The sequence below is a fragment of the Sander vitreus genome, chromosome 4 (assembly GCF_031162955.1).
Source record: "Sander vitreus isolate 19-12246 chromosome 4, sanVit1, whole genome shotgun sequence".
Classification (NCBI taxonomy): domain Eukaryota; kingdom Metazoa; phylum Chordata; class Actinopteri; order Perciformes; family Percidae; genus Sander; species Sander vitreus.
The window spans coordinates 29,602,881-29,623,424 of record NC_135858.1 but is presented as its reverse complement, the minus strand read 5'-3'; the positions used below and the strand labels follow the sequence as shown (position 1 = coordinate 29,623,424).

The following is a 20,544-nucleotide window of genomic DNA, read 5'->3' as shown; positions in this document are numbered from 1 at the left end:
GGAGAAAATTGTGATCGTGCAACAAGGCAGACCTGCTTGTTTTTTTTTTTCGGGGAATGATTGTTAAGATTTACAAAGAATATGTTTACGGCATTTCCTCTCTAACTGGGTCGTTGTGGGACCGATTGGTGGGATTGCTGTGGACGAAGTACACACGGAGATACACTGGAGCAAATGAGGTTTAACCATGTATCCAGCTAATTTAAATAGCTCACGTTACTGTATTGTGTGAACAGGTAACTTCATTTAATATTGTATGTGGTGTTTTCCTTTGTGGGGTGCAAATGTTCCACCAAAATAAGTTCCTTCGCGAGATTATTCAGCAGAGCCACCGTCTCTGGGTCAGGAGCTTAGCGCCGCCAAAGACGATTGTTATTGGTTTAAAGAAATGCAAACAACCCAGAAAGTTTTTTTTTGTTTTGTTTTTTGTCTTATCCCAGAATGTATGTGTGGTGTAGCCAGACCTTACTCCACAGCGCTGTGGAGATAGAGCTGTCAATTTGTGACTAACTCCATCCTGACTACAGCTCTTCAGCTCCACAAGACATAGTTTGTAAAAGTTCCCCCTAACATTTCAATATTTGCTGGAACTATTAAACAATATATCAAAACCAATGAGTGTGATTTTAGACATTTGTTTTTAACACAACATAACAAAGCATAAGTTGTGTTGACACATTCACTATTCAGTACAAACTATTGTGAAATTCTGGCCAACAGAGATGTTCCTCAGACGGCAGGACAGAACTCATTTAATATCTGCCATCCCGTCATGTTGCAACTTCTCTGTGAATGTCTTCAGTTGAAGTTGAACTTGGCCCTCTCTCGTCAGAGCGTGCTGCTCTGGGTGCAGTTCAACGCAGCTGTTTGTTTAGCTGTTGACTCGGACTTCTGTCTGCGAGGCTGTTGACACCATCAGCCTGCCAGACTGATTTGACAGGGGCACATTTAATTGGTTACATTTGAATTTTTTTTCAATGAGTCATTGTGTTGTATTTCTATGCTTCTCTAATGCTGAAAAAAGGGTAGTGGCTTAGTGTTATCTCAGCCTCGGCTTCTTTTTTCCTTTCCTCTCATTGTATTCCTCCCTTTGCCTTCTTAGCACTGATCTCTTCTGCTGAGGCTGTTTGTAGTTGGTATCAATAGAGTACCACGTGCTCGCTCTCTCTGGTCAGGGTCTGTCCATGATGACTGCATTTTGGCTAGTTTTCATTCCTTGTCCTTTTTTATTTAAATTCATTCATGGATGTGTTTGTGTTGTCCTCCCAGCTAAAATAAATAAATAATGTTTCAATATTTCTTTGCATTTTTTTTCTAAGCTTCCAGCACTTTTTTTTAAACGTTTTCGTCGCATTTTGATATTTCTGTTCCTTTTTTGTCGCTTTGTTTGTCTGATTGGCACTTTTTGTCGCTTTGCCGTTTTTGACGCTTTTTCTGAAGTTTTCAACTTTTCTTTTCACACCAGTAAATACACCACTAACACCAAATTATAAACACTAGTTTCACACTTATTCCTGGAATTCATGGTCAATAAACCTCATTTTTATGAAATCATACCTCATTTTTTAGTGTAAAAAGCAGAAATATACTATAATATTGAATAAAACTCCTAAAATGTAATGAAAGAAACTGAAACTGATCTTTAATTTTACTTGTGAAGAACATTGTATGGAAGCATCCATGTTATTTTGGGGCAATTTGGTTGAAAGAAACCTATATTTCTGATATAGAAACTTTTAAAACGGGCCAAATTTGACCCGAGGACAACAGGAGGGTTAATAGAGCAATGTATACGTTTGAACTACTTTATTTTACCATCATTACATTACATTACATAACATGTAGTTGGCTGATGATTGTATCCAAAGCGACTTAGTGCATTCAACCATGTGGGTACAACCCCCGAAAGTGCAATACATCTAGGCTACTTCATCAAATATGGTACTAATAATAAGAAATAGAGAGAGAGGTTTTAAATTTGGAACTCTGTACAGTTTTTTTTTAAAAGAATAAACTACTAAAGTAAAATACACGTAATCAGATTCGCAGGACATGTATGTTTTTGTTGGGTTCATGAGAATTTTGAACTTGAAACAGGGTCACATGCCAGAAAGAGCTTGAGAATCTCTGTGATAAACCTCCCTTGGCTGCCGCAATCCAAAAATATCAGAACTGGCCCTCATTAAAACCCACATTGGTTAACTCTACTTCAACCTGTGAGAGCATCGCGGGGCCATAAGGCTAATGTAACAAGTACCAGGGGAAATGGAGCTGAAAATAAAATGTGGGAAGAAACGATCCCTAAGATGAAGAAACAACATTTTGAACACCTTGTCTTGGTTGGGATGTTGCAGAGTCTTGGGTATTGTTCCATGTTCTTGGACTTTCATTCCATACTCTCTTGTATTCAACATTCTCAGACTTTGATTCCAAATGTTCAAGTGTTAACAGCTGTTCAGACTGAAAACAGCTCTACATTCTAACAACACAAGGTGGCTGCATTGGTGGGGATGTTGCCTCAAAGATCCGAAGCCAAGCCAGTTTGGTTACAACTCCGGAAATGTATCCTGGCGGCAATTATTCTATCTTTTATTGTGACAGTCCGCTCACATTTTAAAGTACTCCACAATGAATGTTCTTGCATGTACATGTATGATTGGCCAAAACAGGATGTTGCTTTGCAATGTGGCAAAAGTTCAGCAAGGCTCAAGTGTTTTTCTGTCATTTTCTAAACAGCATGCCATAATGTACTGTACCACCATATACAAACTACTACAATGGTAGCAAACTCTGTGACCTGTATGTGGCTTAACCCTCCACTACGGTACATGTCAACATGTCAGGTGTGCTGCAGCTGTGAGCTGCTTTGAAGATGTTAAAGACACTACTATGTTTTGGTTTAAAAAAACGAATATCTTTTTCAAAGTTCACGCCTCCCGTTCACACTCTTCTCGTGTTTCCGAGCCCCTAAATCGGAGACATTTGGAAACACTGCTGCCCATGGTTTGAAAACTCCAGGGTTGCTTTGTAGTCTGGACGGGCACAAACGGAGACTTTTGGAAACGAGGACGCACGTCAGTCAGTCTTATCGGTTAGGTAGCTTACGTACCTTTCAGTAACAGTTCCATCTCTGCTCTTACTTTTCACCATTGTAGTCCTTTCAACAAAGTATTTTCTGTATTTTCAACGTATACATCTATGATTTTTAACCGCAGAGTAACGTCAGACAATCTGCTTCCTGTTTACACCCTCACGCGCATGCCCAGTGTGTGTGAATGGCCATGTGATATGTGTTAGACGTGTTAATATGGACGCAGATTAGTTCCGCTACTGGAGCTAAAACTCGTGAACGGAGATTGTTTTTGTCTCAAAATGCAGCTTGAAAATGAAAAGGTAGTAGTGTGGATGTAGCCTAAGACGAGGCTACCATCAGAGTCAGACGATGTCCGCTTAGCTGACCAGGGAGTGGAGGGAACACACATGAATAAATCCTGAGGCATGTTCTGGTGGCAGCTGAGAGTTTATACTGTAGGTATTTACACTACACATAGTGCAGGTAGTCACAGTGAAACACTGCTTGTATTCATCAGTGCTGGAGCGTAACTAAGTACATTTACTCAATTTTGTACACTCCAGTACAAATGTTGAGGTACTTGTACTTCACTTGACTCTTTTCTTTTCATGACACTGTCTACTTCTATTCCGCAACATTTTAGAGAGAAATATTGTACTTTTTACTCCACTACATTCATCTGACAGCTTTAGTTACTTTACACATTAAGATTTTTGCACACAAAACACATGTAGTTTATAAAATACGATGGTTTCATTATGAATGAAACTAGCCAACAATATAACGGCCTACAAGTCCAGCTTTGAGTAATTTTACTTGTAATACTTTACGTATACATTTTCCTGATGATATCTGAACTGAATCCTTCTTCCACCGTTGGTATTCAGCTTTATATTACGTTGAGTGACAGGAGTGGTTGAGACTTGTTGTGCATGCTGGCCAGATGAAGCAGAGTGTGTGTGTTTTCCCCAGAGGGAGGCTACTCGTGTTTTGTCTTATTGGACGAGGTCCCTCAGGGCAGCAGAGGGGCGAGGCTCTGATTCTCTGCTCTCCTGTTCCAACACGCCACCTTCAAAGGTGTCTGATAATTCCTGTCCAACTACTTCTGTTTAGGACAAGTGTCAGTTACCCACAAGTGACAAAAACATAGCAGGCCGCGGCCTCTGGTCCCGCTGCTATCTGTCTAAATGTACAGTATGAACTGCCGTTTTTTTTTCTTCTTTTTTTTCTTTCTTTTTTTTTATGAAATTTCCTTCTTTGGAGATACATTTCTGTCCTAACTGTACACAAATGCAAAAGGAATGTAACTCAATTGACAACATTGAATGAATGTAGGAGTTGTTACCGCTTGAATAACACACAGCAGCATGTCTGCGTCCTGGCTTACGTAACAACAACTTGGAAAACAAGCTTCTCCTTTTTTCAGTTAACATGTGCTTTGCTTTCTTCCAGACGCTATGCACCAGAGGAATGTTTGTCATCTTATTGGAAAGCGTCATATCTGATTTCATGTGTCCTTATTGGATTATTCCACTTTATTACAACTATTATAAGCTTATTGTCCCTGTGTTGGCTCTTATCCCAAATACTAACACTGTTTTCACCAAGTAAAGTGCTGCGCTTTGGGTAACATGGCAACATTGAAAGAAGTCAGCTGATCAGACAGGTTTTAATCAAACCCTCAGGTTAGTCAAACATGTTTTAACTTTTTGTGAGTTGATACACGTGTGTTAATAGACATTAATGACATCATCTCATATCGATCGAAGGTCCCTGAATGGAGAAAAATTGAAATAGTATCGTGGCAGACTTTGTGATATCAGAAGCTATCATATTGTTGTCCAAAGAATCGATTTATTATCGTATCGTGATAAAACTTGTGACTTACACCCCTAGTTAGTACCCAAACTCTTATTATTATTATGCCCAACTTCTCTGTGCAGTGGGGGATCATTGCTGACATTTATAAGCTGCAGGCTTTAAATAATCGGGCTAAATTCTTGGCTTGTTTAATACCAGTCAAGTTGTAATAACCTAAAATGATCCTCCTAGCAAGACACTGAGCCTGCTCCTCTTCCCCCTCTGATTATTGCTCTTGATGACAGCATCAGATAAAGAAGACAGTAAAGTGCATGTCATTAGAATTCAACAGTGTTGTGTATGTTGCCTATTTACAGAAGTATGTAATTAAAGGAATAATACGTTACTTTTCCGATTGGTGGCTGTAAACACCGCGTTTAAAGTTGGCTCCTCCACACAAAGAGAGAGAGAGAGAGAGAGAGAGAGAGAGAGAGAGAGAGAGAGAGAGAGATATTTGTTTTTATTATTGTTATTTGGTTTTCCTTCATATTGCTTAATAACTTTTGTTTTCATATTTGTGTTTCATATTTGTCATACAAATAGATTTATATAATTAATGTAAATCATCCTAATATTGTGTTAATGTTCATATAACTGTTCATTGTGTTTTGTCTGAATATTTGGACATATTGTATGTTGACGCTTTGGCAACATGGTTATTAAAACTTTCATGCCAATTAAGCTCCTTTGAATTGAATAGAGAGAGAGAGAGAGAGAGAGAGAGAGAGAACAACACAAAAACATAAACTAGTCCCTTATGTCGCCCTTTATGTTGGATGTATTGAAACATTTTTTTTCTGTGCCTGATCACAAGGGAAACAGCTTTGAAAAATATAAATCAATGAATGCATATAAACAAAATAAACAAGTTGGCTGTATAATTCAACTCTAGTCTGCATTGTATCTTGTCACCCTAAGACATGTAGCGCAGGATGATTGCAGCTCGTTAAGGCTGTTGATTGCAGGTCAGCCACTTGATATGTTTGTGCGTGCAGCTCGGGTTGCGAAGTCACAGTGCATCTATTGTGAATCCTCTGCAGACTCAGTCTCTGAGGGAGGAGGCGCAGGTGTGGCCTTCAGCAGGCCAAAGGCTACACAATCATTTCAAGATTCTTCCCTCAGATGTGACAGCTTGTGTACATGAATATGTTTGTCTGTATCTGATTCAATACATAAAGACTAGTGATCTGTCTCAGGGGTTGCTCTGTCTTTGGCCCAATGCATAATCCTTATCAGGAATATACTGGATGCATAGATGGTTTTCTAAAATATGGTCACCAATTGAAAGTCACGTGACATAACAATAAGTTGATTGAATTAATCTAAATGTGCAAAACTTCTGCTCATAATACTCTTACACTTGATATGTGCCGTAGTTCTGTCTATGTGACAAATTGTTCTGGCTTTATTATTCATGGGGAAATTTGGTTATTTTATATTTGCTGATCTGGTCAGTGGTTTTATTCCTGTTTTCCTTTTGTCCCATTTCATGTTTGTTTTTGAATATTGATGAGTAAGTCTCTTTGTTTTGGAAATTATTTAACTATAAACCTGTATCTTTCAACAGTCTCCACTAGTGGCTGTTAGGCTAAATGCTAATGTCAGAATGTTAGCATGCTCACAATGACAATGGTAACCTGCGGATGTTTACCATGTTCTCCATTTTAGTTTAGCCGGTTGGCAGGTTCATATTTGCTAATTAGCGCTAAATACAAAATAGGCAGCTGCTGGAAATGTCATTAGTTCTGCAGCTACAGTATTTGGTCATAAACCAAAGTAGGCTATTGGACAAATGGAAATTTTGACCTGATGATGGTGCTAGATAAAAAGTACAAAGATCAAGTTATTACAATTCACCCTTAGGGTGTCATGGATGTGTGTACCAGATTTCATGGCAATCTATTCAATAGTTGTTGGGACATTTTACACAAAATTGCACGTTAGCTCAAGAAGAATAGTCAGAGAATCAGAAATATTGTGTTTCCTCTGGGAAGCATGGATGTCTGTACACAATTTGGTGCCAAACCATGTGCTGCTGGCGCTACAGAAAAAATCCAGAGATTACCACCATGGATATCTGTACCAAATTTCAATGTATCCAGTAGTTGTAAACATTGATAGAACCATGTTGCTGGGATGGCTAAGATGCAAAGGTCTCATCATCCTAGATAACCAACTCAGTCGTAACATAAAGGTGCTGTCAGATCGGAAAATGAATTCATAATCAGATGACTTTGATCTTTTATCTCATATCCAGCTCAGTCTGACAGGGCCTGTGTTTTTGCGAGATTAGTGGCTCTGACAAGAATGCAGACTTTTTTTAATCTTGTTTAACGAAAGAAATCCTGTTCTTTTGTTCGTCCAGCCGAGTTGTTCACTTTAATCAGAGATCTCTGCTTTTTGGTAATGTTGCTTTCAATCAGCAGCTCAGTCAGAGAGCTGTCGAAACCTGTTGTACCTGCAGCTTTACTACCCGACTCCGTAGAGGTGTGTCCGACGTCATTCAGTAAGGAGAGTCATCTTTGTCCAACTGAAGGTTTGTTATGTCTCAGTCTTCGAATCAAACCCAAACACCGGTATGTAGTCGTAACCAAAGTTCAGAATGTTACCATTAGAAATCTTAAATCACGCCCTACGGGTGTTTTAGTTCTCCAAGAAAAGTGCACTTACCTTTGTTTCTGCTGCAAGAGAAATGCCACAGTAAGAGAATGATGCCAGCAGAGTGTGGGTAAAACCAAGAACCGTAAAAAAAAAAAAAAGTAAACTCATAAAAGTCTTAAATACCTTGTTCTCATTAACCCTCATAGGGTAACTTATAAAACAAGGGCTTTAGGTGTATGTATGTAAGTGTGCATGACTCAATAGCCAGAGTCAAAGGGTTAACACCTGTAGGTGTGTAGGTGTGTATGTGTGATGTGTGCGCTGCTGGGCTTAGCCTCTCCCTTCCTGACAGCAAACAGAACTATCAGGTGGCTGTGAAAAGACGAGTGTTCCTTCCCTTGGGGCTTTTGTGCTGCTTTTTCTCCGTTCTTGTGTTCACGTCAGTGACTGAGCCGACATTCATCCGTGTCCGCTGCTAGCTGAACCTCTTCTGAACACAGGACTTGGGAATACTCGAGGTGCAAAGAGAGTTCAGCAATACTAAGAACCAGGCTGAGGGCACGTTTAGACCAAAGGAATCTATCCGATGATTCGCTGCAGGGTTGTGCGGCGGTGAGAGTGTCACTGAAACGGCCCATTTGTGTGAAGTCCTGTAGTGTTCTTTAACCCCCCCCCCCCAATGTAGCACAAGAAAGAAAAGAGACGGAGGGACCGAGGAAACATTCAGCTGTTCCACAAACTCCTGGGCAGTTCAGTGCTTTTGTTTGGTGTTTAAAAACATTCTTGTGGCAGCAATAGAGGCAGTGGTGTTTCCTGTGTCCTGTACGGGACTCTCACACCGCCTCAAAACACACTGACAAGTTTGATCACCGGTTAAATTTTTTCGCCACAGGCTGCTGCAGATTTTTCCAGCTCCCCCCATTCAAAATGAATGGAAAGACTTTACGTTTTTGCCGCCGCAGTGTGTGAATGTACGCTAAACATAAAAGATTGGACAGGGTAAAACCACTTAGTTAGGGTTTGGGAAGGATCCTGGGTGGGTTTACAAAATGTACGTTTCAGTGACATGAACCTCGCTCTCCTGGGTGAAAGTCCTGTGTTGTTTGACCCATCCACCGACCCAACCTACTACATCATCTTACAGCGCCGCGGTTGAGCTGCTGCTCTGCCCGGTGCGTCCCATGCAGATGCTAAAGCGTGCCTGGTGCGTCGGGATCTGATACTGAGAGCAGCCGGTTGATGAAAGAGAACTTTAGGTAACTTTCGTAAACCCCTGTTCTCTGAGTGGCATGAGTGAGGTGTCCTACCGGACCGCCCTTCTTGCTGCTGGGGTGTAGCGAGAGGAGGTGTGCCTGTGTGCCCTGGCACAGGCAGGGTACACAGTCCAAATTTAGATGACAGTGTTTAAAAAGCATGTATGAGTCAGTATACTTGGTATATTAGTGTTAGTCATATCCTGTACCTGCACAGTGAAATCTGTCTGTGACGACAGTTGGAGAAGCATTCCAATGCTTTTAAAGTGACTGCTGCTGATGGAACATGTTCTAATGAATACATGTTCAAACACACTAACACAAGTCTACACTGTATATTCAGAACAAGAACTGGAAGATGTGAATTAAGGTCTTGCAGCAGACTGTGAACAACCATAGCAATAATGGAGGACTGTTTTGCAGAGAAACCATTGAAGCAGAAATGCACTACACAAGTGAGTCATTATCAAACATTTAAAAGATCCCACCTCAATGGTCTTAAACCTGACCAACACGGACTGAGGTTAGTGGTACTGTATGCTTCTGATTGACATCAGTGTATATTTTAAAATCTGTGCCAACTTCCCAGTGTCAATAAAACAACTACCCGGTATACTGTACATCCACAGGTTGGTAAGATACAGCCTGCTGCTCAGCCCTGGGAACAGTCTGGCCAGTTTTCAAAGTGGTCTGGCTTCATAGAGAGTGTAGTCAATACATGTGGAGGTTAGATGAGGTGGACATGGTTGAGTCTGGGGGCTGCTGTTAATCTAGTGACACCAAACACTGCACACTGGATATAAGACTTAATAAACAGATAAACAGTAGAATTACCCCACATCAACATTGCATTTGTCGGATAACCATTTGTTTTGGCCGGAGCCCTCTGCTCTGGGACCGCCACTGTCCGACTGAAATAAATAAGGGGGCTGCGTTAGAGAATTTGGTCTGAACACAACCCTAGAATGTCCCCGAAAACAGTATCATCACTTCCTCAATGCGATGTAATTCCACAATTTAAACAGGTAATTGTGGCAGGACATCAGCCAGTTCAGAAAAAATCTTAAACCAGTGTGACTATATGTATCATATATGTAGCAGAGTTTGATTTGATAGGACAGGAAAAAGTTTAGATGACTTCACTGGTTGGACTTTTTCATTTAACCTGTGAAGCCCAGTTCAGAACAAAGATTTGTGACGAGATGAAACTTGCAACTACCTGCAACGCGCCGGTCTGCAGCGTTCTGAAACCTGCCAGTTCACACCAATGAGACGAGACAAGACTCCATAGTAACGGCTCTTTGTACTTCTGTTCTAACTTCAGACTGTCAGGCTATTTCGTAGCTGGATATATCAGTTGTTGCATCTAAATATGAACGTGGATAATGTTGGTGATAGTGAGATGCTGTGTGTGCGTGCGTGCGTGCGTGCATGCGTGCGCGTGCGTGCGTACGTGTGTATGACACACCGACTGAGAGCTGCATTTCCTGACCGGAGGGCATGTTTGCCTAGTCAGGTACATCATGTACTCAACGTTTACACATACAAACAGACACACACATTTTTCTTCGTAGACACACTTATAATACAGCCAGGTACAGTGTAGCTGACTCGTATGGCAGATACACACACACACACACACACACACACACACACACACACACACACACACACACACGTAACACGTAACTGTACAGTGTACTGTATACACACATCTAAATTTAGCAGCTGGACAGGAAGCTCTGAAGAACCTGCAGATGTCTAAGAAAGTATTTACTAAACACTTTCCATATATTATATAGCTTTCACTTATGAATGTGTCATAAACACAGCAACAATATACACACTGTTGTTAGCAGTTAGCACTTTTTTTCTTTTGCTGCCTCCCTTAATGTGATCCTTTTTCTCCGGCTTATTTTCTTCCTCCATTTTCTTTCTGTCTTTTCTTTGGGTTTCCCATCCTTCTGTCCTTCTATTCACCCCTCCTCTCTTCCTCCCTTGTCCCAGCCCTTCTTTTCATTCTTTCTTTTCTCACTGTATTTATTAATCTGCTTTTTACTTTCGTCGTCCTTCCATCCGTCTGTCCTTTCTTCAACTCCTCCTTTCCATCTTTAGTTTCCAGCTCCCCGATTTCCTCCCTTGCTCCTTTGCTCTTTTTGTCTTTTCATTTTATCTTTTCTCATTTTATTTCCTATCCGATCATCTCTTGCTGTTGCTTTCTTTTTTTGTACTTTGTCTTTTCCTTCCTGTGTGAGAGATAATGTTGATGTTTGTCACCTTTCCTCTCTCCTCCATCCATCCTTCTCCCTGAATAATCAAAGGAAGGACAAAGGAGGGCACACACACACACACACACACACACACATACCCTCCGTTGCTAGGTTACTGCTGCCTCTTACTATACAGCCATTTCAGCCAATTGCATTATCTCGCGTCACTGTTCAAGGCGGCGCCTCAGAGGGCTCCACCGTGGAAGGAAGTGACTCGTGTTTATCAGTGACATCATCTCCTCTTGCTGTCTTATGGCAGTAACACACACACACGCACACACACACACACTACAGTAGCCAAGGTCGAATCTAGAACCAATGTGTCGACACACTGACAGCATCTTTACCACACATACACAACAAAATATATAATTTTTTCCAGGGCACCATATGAGGAAAATAGGCATTGTTGAACATCGCTATAACAATATTACTTGCGATAAATAAACAGATTAGTATTCCGCTAAAATACAACAAATTGCGAGATTGCTTGTTCAATCAAACACTCTCTAAATTGAAGAAATTGAACATTGAATTGAATATAAAAGGCACCACTAAAACAAGAATGACAGTTACATTTTAAAGTGCAATTTTCTTTCAACCAACAGAAATGGTCTCTGAGTGTCTTTCGCGATGCATTTATTGCAGCAGTTGATATCGCGATGACAATAAAAATGATATACAGTATCGTGCAGCCCTATTTCTCTCAATTTCATTAAACAATCATCACTATATTGTTTTGTTTAGAAATGAGGGTTTAGGAGGTTTATGGTTGAAAATGTGTTTGAAATGCAATGTCTACACATCTTTTATACATACTTGCACGCACTGTTTTAGGGCAGGAGAGGGTATTGTTGGTGAGGAATTGGTAAAAGCAGGAGTAGGACTGCATGGATTCAGATCACTATCATTCACATGAGATCAAAATGAGATTAGATGCAATTGAATCAGATCTCATTTGCAGAAAGGAGTACAGGGATGGAGTATTTGTGTAGAGCAACATGGATGTTTGCTCTGCTCACATTTGCAATGGCAGTTCTGCATGTTTTGTTTTTTTAACTAAGAAGATAATCAGCTCTGAAGCAAAAGAAAACTGACCACACAAGCAATTAATAAATGTTTTAAGCCTCATGGGATCCACAGACATTATTTTCCTCGTAAATTGATCACCCTGTGAGGAAAAGGGAATGGAACTTTTAAGATGAACCCACATACTTTCTAGGCTTTGGACTACAAGCTGTCTGGAAGAGATGAAATATTGATGAACCATATGTGAAAATCCAATCATCAGGACACTTACAGAAGCACAGGACATGAGAGCAAAACTACAGAAAAGTGTGGTGGATGGTTGAGATAAAAATAAATCCCGATGCAATTTTAAAACCGCCTAGGGCCTAATCTGAATCTGAATGAAATAAAAGCAATAACTCTACATGTCGTGGCCATGATGTGATTCTCATTTTCCAGTGTGGCCTGTAGTGAAGTTTAGTTTGACCTCCCTGATTTAGAGATCGTGTTTCAGGATATATTTTCAGTTTACGACAGTTTGGAGCTCATGTGCAGTCAGTGTTGCAGATTGTAGCCTGGCGTGTTAATCTCACGTTTTACGTAAAAGACATTTCATCTCTTGGTGATTGGAGAATCAGTCAGAAAAGGCCACAGCGAATGCTTACTAAATGAACAGTGAATGATATCTTTGGCCAACTTATTTGCTTGTGCTGTCCTCTTGTGGTACATCTCTGAAATTGTTTTGACTTACATATTACATAATTCGATGGCATCAGCTGAATTTATTGCTGTGTAACTGTGATTATTACACTATTAGTATGTTTTATTTAATTATTTTTATTTTTGAGAAATAAGGAAGGTGTCTCTGGGGTCACATTAGCATTTCTCTAAACATGACTATCTACCCATACAAGGTTTCCCCCTCATTAGTGACTTATGCACAGTTAGTGTCCATAGGGACAATGTGTTTGTTAACTGTCAGTTGTCCATGTGGACTTGCATTTGAAACCTGTGTCCCTTCACATTGAATATGGCTCTGAAAAACATTGGGAACCTAAATGTCCTCAAAAGTCAACACTAAAACGATGTCTTTTAAGAGTTCAAAAACCGTTTCTTACAGTCTGTATCTTCTTTGTAATGTAAGCTATTTAAAGGCTCCAGATGTTTTAACCATCTCTCCTCTTCTAATAATAGACAGCCACTGCCTAATAGAAAATATTTCCAGCAGCGGTGGTAACTAAGTACATTTTCTCAAGTACTGTATTTTAGTACCAATTTTAGGTACTTGTACTTTACTTGAGTCTTTTCTTTTCATGCCACTTTTTACTTCTACTCCGCCACATTTCAGAGAGAAATATTGTACTTTTTACTCTTTTTACTCATTCATCTGACAGCTTTAGTTACTAGTTACTTTACAAATTCTGATTTTTGCACACAAAACACATGCACTTTATAAAATCTGATGTTTTATTATAAATGAAACTAGCCTACAATATAACGGCCTACAAGTCCAGCTGAAATGATTAGACCATTAAACACACAACTGTTTGGATCCTTTCCAGCTTCTAAAATGGGAGCGTTTTTCTGCATTGATTTACTTTTAATACTTTGACTTCATTTTCCTGATGATACTTACATACTTTTACTTAAGTAACATTTCAATGCAGGACTTTTACTTTTTACAGTGTGGTATTAGTACTTTTACTGAAGTAAAGGATCTGATTACTTCCACCACTGATACTCAGGCCCTGACATCGCGCTTAACAGCAGTGACCTGTGACCTTTGACACCACAACCATTAACATTTACCACACCATATCCCCCTCCCCTCATTGTCTCCTCTCCCTCCCACCTCTGTCCACCCCTGTGAGGTCTGCCGGCCCTGGCTGTCTCCTGTCGTGGTAGAAAGTACAGTAGGTACAGTGTTGATGTTTTACCATCCTTCCTTTTGATGATCTGTCCTGTCTGTAAAGAATGCATGTTTACGTCTCTTGTACTGCATGTCCGCATACCAGTTGGAAACCAAAGGATTCATGCATGACAGTCTTGTCTTGTTATGTTTTGGTTGTTTAGTTGACTGCATGTCAAATCTGTATGTCAAAGGTACACACTGATTTTGTTATTGCAACCAATACCACCTCTACAAACCATGGATGTATAATAAGACCTGGATACAGCATTCGAGGCAGAGCCCCATTTATTCCTATGAGAGTTGCTCAGTGGCGCATGACGCCGAAAAAGTTCAACTTCTGCGTGTAAAATGGCCTACTTACTGCTTCTTCGCTGTGTGGCCCATAGAGCAGGGGCACTAGAGACCTCCGCAAGCCTAAAACTTCCTGTTTAGCATTCCGCTACTCTTGCTTTGCCAGACCTTCCTCCACAGCGCTGCGGCGGAAGGTCTGGCTAGTCCACACAGCATTCAGAAAACATGCTCTAGTTTTTCTGGTTTATTGGCATTTCTTTAAACCAATCACAATCGTCATGGGCGGCACTAAGCTCCGCACGGAGCCGCTTCGAAATAGCCTCGGGAAGGAACTTGTTTTGTGGGAACGTGTACGTTCGAAAGTTGTTTTAGTCTTGCAACAGAAAACTCAGATTGAACAGATAGTCTAGCTAGCTGTCTGGATTTACCCTGCAGAGATCTGAGGAGCAGTTAACCATAGTCCTCACGAATCCACCGGAGTTTAGAATTCCAACACAAAGAAAGAGGAAGGAAACGGACATCGGCGAAAATACATGCATCCGGCAGAATTTCCTGCGGCACCGGAGCTATCCCTGAAGTGGAACATCAAGTACATAGACTAGTACTCCTCTAACTTAAATAGGGATAAAATGAGTTAATCGTACAGCTCTTCTAGACTTTCCAAATGTTATCAGACCGTATGGATCAAATACTAATAGCGAAACAAGTCATTTTGCGGGGGTTGGGAACAGGGCCTGAAATGAACACCCGACCACACACCAGATGCGGGCAAATTGGCGGGTAGCCAATTAGAATTAAGTGATTCATAAGTTGTTTTTTGCACAAAGTCCGCCATATCCTCGGATTTGAGCTAAAACATGTTGAAAAGAATAAATAAAAAGATTTAAAAAAATGTATATGCTAAGAGTCCTTAATTATATTGATTACATTAATAACTTGACAGCACTTAAATGTGTATTCTTACCAAGTTCAAGAACGATGCTGATGCATTTCCTGTATTTCACAAAACAAATTTTCTGGTAAAAAGCATGTGTGGCAGGTGGATTTGCCACATGTGAAGGGACACACAGATGCTGTCACAGTGGCTGGTTGCCAAAAACTTCAGGCCCTGGTTGTGACGCTTTTATCCACTGATTTACAGACGCCTCTTTCGTCATGTAAGTCTATGGGGAAAAGTCTTTCTGGGCCCCATGGCATCATGTGATGGACACAGAAGTTCCACTGTTTGGCCGCTATGTCAAATTGGCTTCAAAGCCTGCGCAATTCCTGGGGGCCTGCTACGAACCCTATAATGTTTTAAAACTTAACTGTGAACTGGTTTGAGTTTTAAAATATAAGACGAGCTGGGAGGATATTTCAGGATTAAGGGGTGCTGTTTGGAACTGTAACAGAATCAGTGAGTGTAGCTTTAATGTGAGAACAGTTGACCAGTGGATTGTGCTTTGATGTCATTAAAGGATAATTCTGGTTTATCACAACTTGGGTCTTATTTTTGTATTTATGTCCATTAATTGTATTAGTAACAGCAACATTATGCTCACAAAGTTAATTGCTTAGATCGGGGAACACGGTGGCATTGCTAAAAAAGTGCATGACGCGTGAGCAGTCCGACATGTAGCCAGGTTGGAAACAATCCCCTATGTTAGACACACTTATTTAGGAGAGATAAAGAAAGAAGGCTATCAAATGATTACCCAAACTCAAGTAAAGTCAATTTGATTCATACAGCCCAATATCATAACTCATAATGTGCCTCAAAGGGCTTTCCAATCTGTACATAAACTGTCCGTTGCAGTCGTCCATCTCAGTTTGGAGACGCACTTCCTGACGCACTTTGGTCTACTGTACTTAGTTCACAGTAGTTGTGCGTTCATAGTTTTCAGTTTTTCAGTGGAGTACAGTATAAGCACCCTGTCAGGTGTACTCTTTCAGTTCGACGTCCGTATGTTTTATTTATTTTTTTTGTCAATTTATTGAACGTGCTAAAAAGATACAAACATAAAGTCAAACTTATAAGCAATAAAAAAGAAAAACAAACAGGATCCTCAGCAACAAATAAGTTACAAATAAGCAACTAAAATAATATTGTTGATGTTCAAAAGGGGTAGGAAAAAGTTGAGAACCTACCACGCCTAATTTTCATACATTATTCATAGATAATAGAGAAATCCATCAGTGTCCATGTTCAACTCGGCCGGCTTGAACAAATCAATCCTTTTAGACAAAAGCAAGACCAAAATAGTCTGAACAGAGGAACCAAAAACCATTTAACAGTCAACAAACAAAAAACAACCAAACGAAAAATCACTGGTCCAGCTCATAGCCACATATTTGTTTCTGAATAGTTTTTTTAATAATAAAGTGGTTTAGTTATAATAATGAACCAGAATGACCTTTTACCTGGACATCTTCAGTAGCATGCTTCTTGGTTGCATGAGGAGATGGAAGTTTGTGCTGATAGAGATGCTGGGAGTGTGGAGTCGGACAATACCGGGCATGGCTCTACAACTGTTACTGATGTGTGCTGCCTCTGTGTGTTTTGTCTCCCTCTGTAGGTGAATTCGGAAAAGGAGGAGGGTGAGGACGGCGAGTTGAAGGATCCTGTTGTGTTTTGCATGCAGGCGGAGCACGCCGGCACCAGGACGTACTACTTCAGCGCAGACAGCCATGAGGAACAGGAAGGGTGGATCAGAGCTATGAGCGAGGCTGCAGAGGTCATCATCCAGCCAACACATAGGTGCTGTTCTCACACACACACACACACACACACACACACACACACACACACACACACACACACACACACACACACACACACACACACACACACACACACACACACACACACACGGAGCCATGCTGGACGTACATTATAGGCAATCATATTTAATCGTGCCTGTCAAATATAGTCTTGGCAATATTGTATGGGCTACTATGTGCTGTTTATATCTTGAAGCATCAGTGTGTACGATTTCTGAAAGTCTTTCTGAGATGTGGTCTACATCCACGACGTTCCACTTCCGGGATTGCTTCGGTGCTGCCGGAAATGCCGCTGGATGTCACTCTTTTCAGCCGGATGTCCGTCACCTTCCTCTTTCTTTGTGTTGGCGTTCTAAACTCACAGCGTTAACTGCTCCTCAGATCTCTGCAGGGCAAATCCAGACAGCTAGCTAGACTATCTGTCCAATCTGAGTTTTCTGTTGCACACTCTAAAACAACTTTTGAACGTACACATATTCCACCAAAACAAGTTCCGAGGCTATTTTGCAGAGGCACCGTGGCTCCGTCCGGCACTTAGCACCACCCAAGACGATTGTAATTGGTTTAAAGAAATGCCAATAAACCAGAGCACATTTTTCTCCCATCCCAGAATGCTGTGTGGACTAGCCAGACCCTCCTTCGCAGCGCTGTGGAGGAAGGTCTGGCAATGCGAGACTATTTAAGATCTGACTGAAATCTTACTGAAATTATGTTTTCTTTAGTGTATAATCACCTGAAAGGTCCATTTTCCACAGAACCTGCCATGTTGCACATCCACGTATCTAAAGTAGCCCAGAACCAGGGATGTATGGTTACAGCGTTTGAGGCGGAGATGGCGCTTTTGGTTTCAAAAAAGGCCCAAGGAATGGCAGTTCGGTGTGCTTTCAACCTTTTGTTAAACAGAAAGCGCCATCTAGAGGGCTCAGAAAATAAAGAAAATGCATCATTAACTTGAACTTTATGGGGCTTCATTTGGCCACCACTAGGATTATTATAAGTGTTGATCATGGACTCAGTTACTTGGCCTGGTGTTAAGATTTTCTACTACTAAAAATCAAAGTTGCCTATGTATTCTCATGCTCTCTTTTCCCTTATAATTTCTCAGAATAAACTCGGACGCCACAGTTGATCTCAACCACACCATGGTGACCAAGGCACCCAACCCACAGACCCCGCAGCATCCACACACACAAGCACACAATGAAACGGACAATGACTTCCCCCCCTACCCTAAAATCAACGGGGTGAACAGCCTCGAGACCCCCCCGCCCTCCACCCCCTGCTCCGACCAGGAGGGCACAAAGAACTACGGCAGACGAGGAGAAGGCGGCGGAGACGGCGAAGACGAAGGCGGAGGACCTGGTCCTGACCACGCCCCTCACCCGAGTCAACATCCAAACGGTTGGGGCACTCGCAACGCCGCGCCCCACAACAGCCACAGCCAAGCCCCTCTCTCCAGGAGTCACAGCGGACACCGTACCCCTCAGGGACCCCCGGAGGGGGGTGTCGGCCCGACGCGGGAGCCCAGGGAGCAGCAGGACAATGTGGTGCTGAGGAGGGGCTTTGTGCCGCGGACGGCTCCAGAGAGGGTGGCCCAGAGGAAGAGCTCCATGGCCCAGCTGCAGCAGTGGGTCAACCAGCGGCGGGGCATGGCCTCACAGGAGGACCTCAACAGGTAGAACATGACACCCGTCTCTCTCTCTCTCTCTCTCTCTCTCTCTCTCTCTCTCTCTCTCTCTCTCTCTCTCTCTTTATTTTTACTTTTATTGGTGATATTGAACAAGACAGAACAAACGTGCTAACAAATAACATCAAACAATGACAAAGGAAACAAAACACAGGGGTCATAGTGGTATAAAATAGGGTATATATATAATAATATAACACAGACAGGAACACTGAAGAATTAAAGCTATGGTGCGTAGTTTCTGTCTCCCCCATGAGGAATTCTAAGTAATGACAACAATTCTGTCGGCATGTCCACATGATACAAGCCTTCCGTGATCACACACCACCTCAACCCGCATTTCACGCAGTTGCTAGCAGCTCAAGGAGGACACAGAGGATTAAAAAACATGATGAACTCTTCAGAAGAGGTCATTATCTTCCCTCGAGTTTACTCAAGTCACTAGACGACACTAGTTTCTAAACACAGCCATGCTGAGAAATACAGAGAGAGTTGTGTGGAGCTGATAGCTTCATAGCAACTCATTTGGCAATGGCTTGAATGTAATGTTCATTATTATAAAAATGTTACGCACTAAAGCTTTAAGTTGAATTAAATAATTATTGGAGAGAAGAAAAGGAAAAGGAAGAGGATAAAAAAAAACAATTGGTTAAATAAAGAGAAGAACGATAAGATAAGAGAGATAGACTTTATTAATGTACACACATCAGAATAACACAAATACACATTAAGTAAACATAGGAGAAAAATATACATAAAGTATAAGAAATAAAAAAAACAGAATTAGTTATTATAATAATAGTAATAAAATAAACATATTTACACAATAAACACCCTTATATAAACAGACAGTATATAAACACAGATATACAGATAAAAAGAAATGAAATATTGTGCAGTTGAAGGTAACAGAGAGTAATAAATAAATAAATATGTATAGTGCAGAATATTGTCCAGTGATGGCTCATATTGCAGAAACAGCTAGCAGTGCTACATTATGATGTTGCATTAAAGAGTCTTGACTGCTGCTGGAATGAAGGACCTGCGGTGCATCAGTCTGCTGCTGAAGGAGCTTCATAGTAAGATAAGACCAGATAAGATAGACTTTATTAATCCTACACTGGGGACATTCCTGTGTTACAGCAGCTCATATTGCACAGTAGGAGGTGACACAGAGTACTAAATAAATATGCATAGCGCAGAATATTGTCCAGTGATGGCTCATATTGCAGAAACAGCTAGCAGTGCTACATTATAATGTTTAGTATGTACTAATTGTAGTTTTATTCAATGTTAATGACTACAGGAATGTTAATACTAAACTTTTAAATATAATATTTCAATATTAATAATAAAAGTAGTGATCTTCTTCAGTCTTGTTCTTTGCACTTAGCTTTAGATGATGCTGCAGTGGTCATGGGGATACGGTAACGACTAGCTGTGTTTCCATCCACTTTTGTCAATCCAATTATCTGAAGTTCGCTAAAAACATCCATGCAAATAAAACCGGTGAAAGTGCGTTTCCATCCAACGGCTTTAAAGCCAATAAAAACCTGTGCCTAATGACATCACATGCTGTTTTGCAGTCAAACTGGTATATCGAACAGATTTGATACATTTGAAGGTGTTTCCATTCATTTTCGCACTGAATCGCACAACATTCAAGCCAACATTTGCGAAGAAAGTTTTGCTCGCCAAAATGGATCTCGCCGCTGACAGCGACATATCAAGCTATAATAAGACAACAACGACGATGCAGATGCACGTTATGGCATTTCTTAGATTTTTGCTGTCTAAAATAGCCGTTATATTTCGCTCATGAACTAAAT

At 40.9% G+C, this 20,544-nt stretch overlaps 1 protein-coding gene across 17 annotated transcripts in view; it reads left to right on the top strand.

The window, feature by feature from the left end:
- plekha6 (pleckstrin homology domain containing, family A member 6) overlaps window positions 1-20,544 on the top strand; it is a 101,270-nt gene that overhangs the window by 48,648 nt on the left and 32,078 nt on the right. For 14 of the 17 annotated variants that reach the window (XM_078249302.1, XM_078249297.1, XM_078249301.1 and 11 more), the window contains 2 exons: window positions 16,824-17,005; window positions 18,134-18,703. In XM_078249302.1, the coding sequence (XP_078105428.1) occupies window positions 16,824-17,005; window positions 18,134-18,703 (752 nt within the window). The remainder of the gene's footprint in view (window positions 1-16,823; window positions 17,006-18,133; window positions 18,704-20,544) is intronic. The other 3 variants (XM_078249299.1, XM_078249313.1, XM_078249312.1) reach the window with 1 other exon arrangement.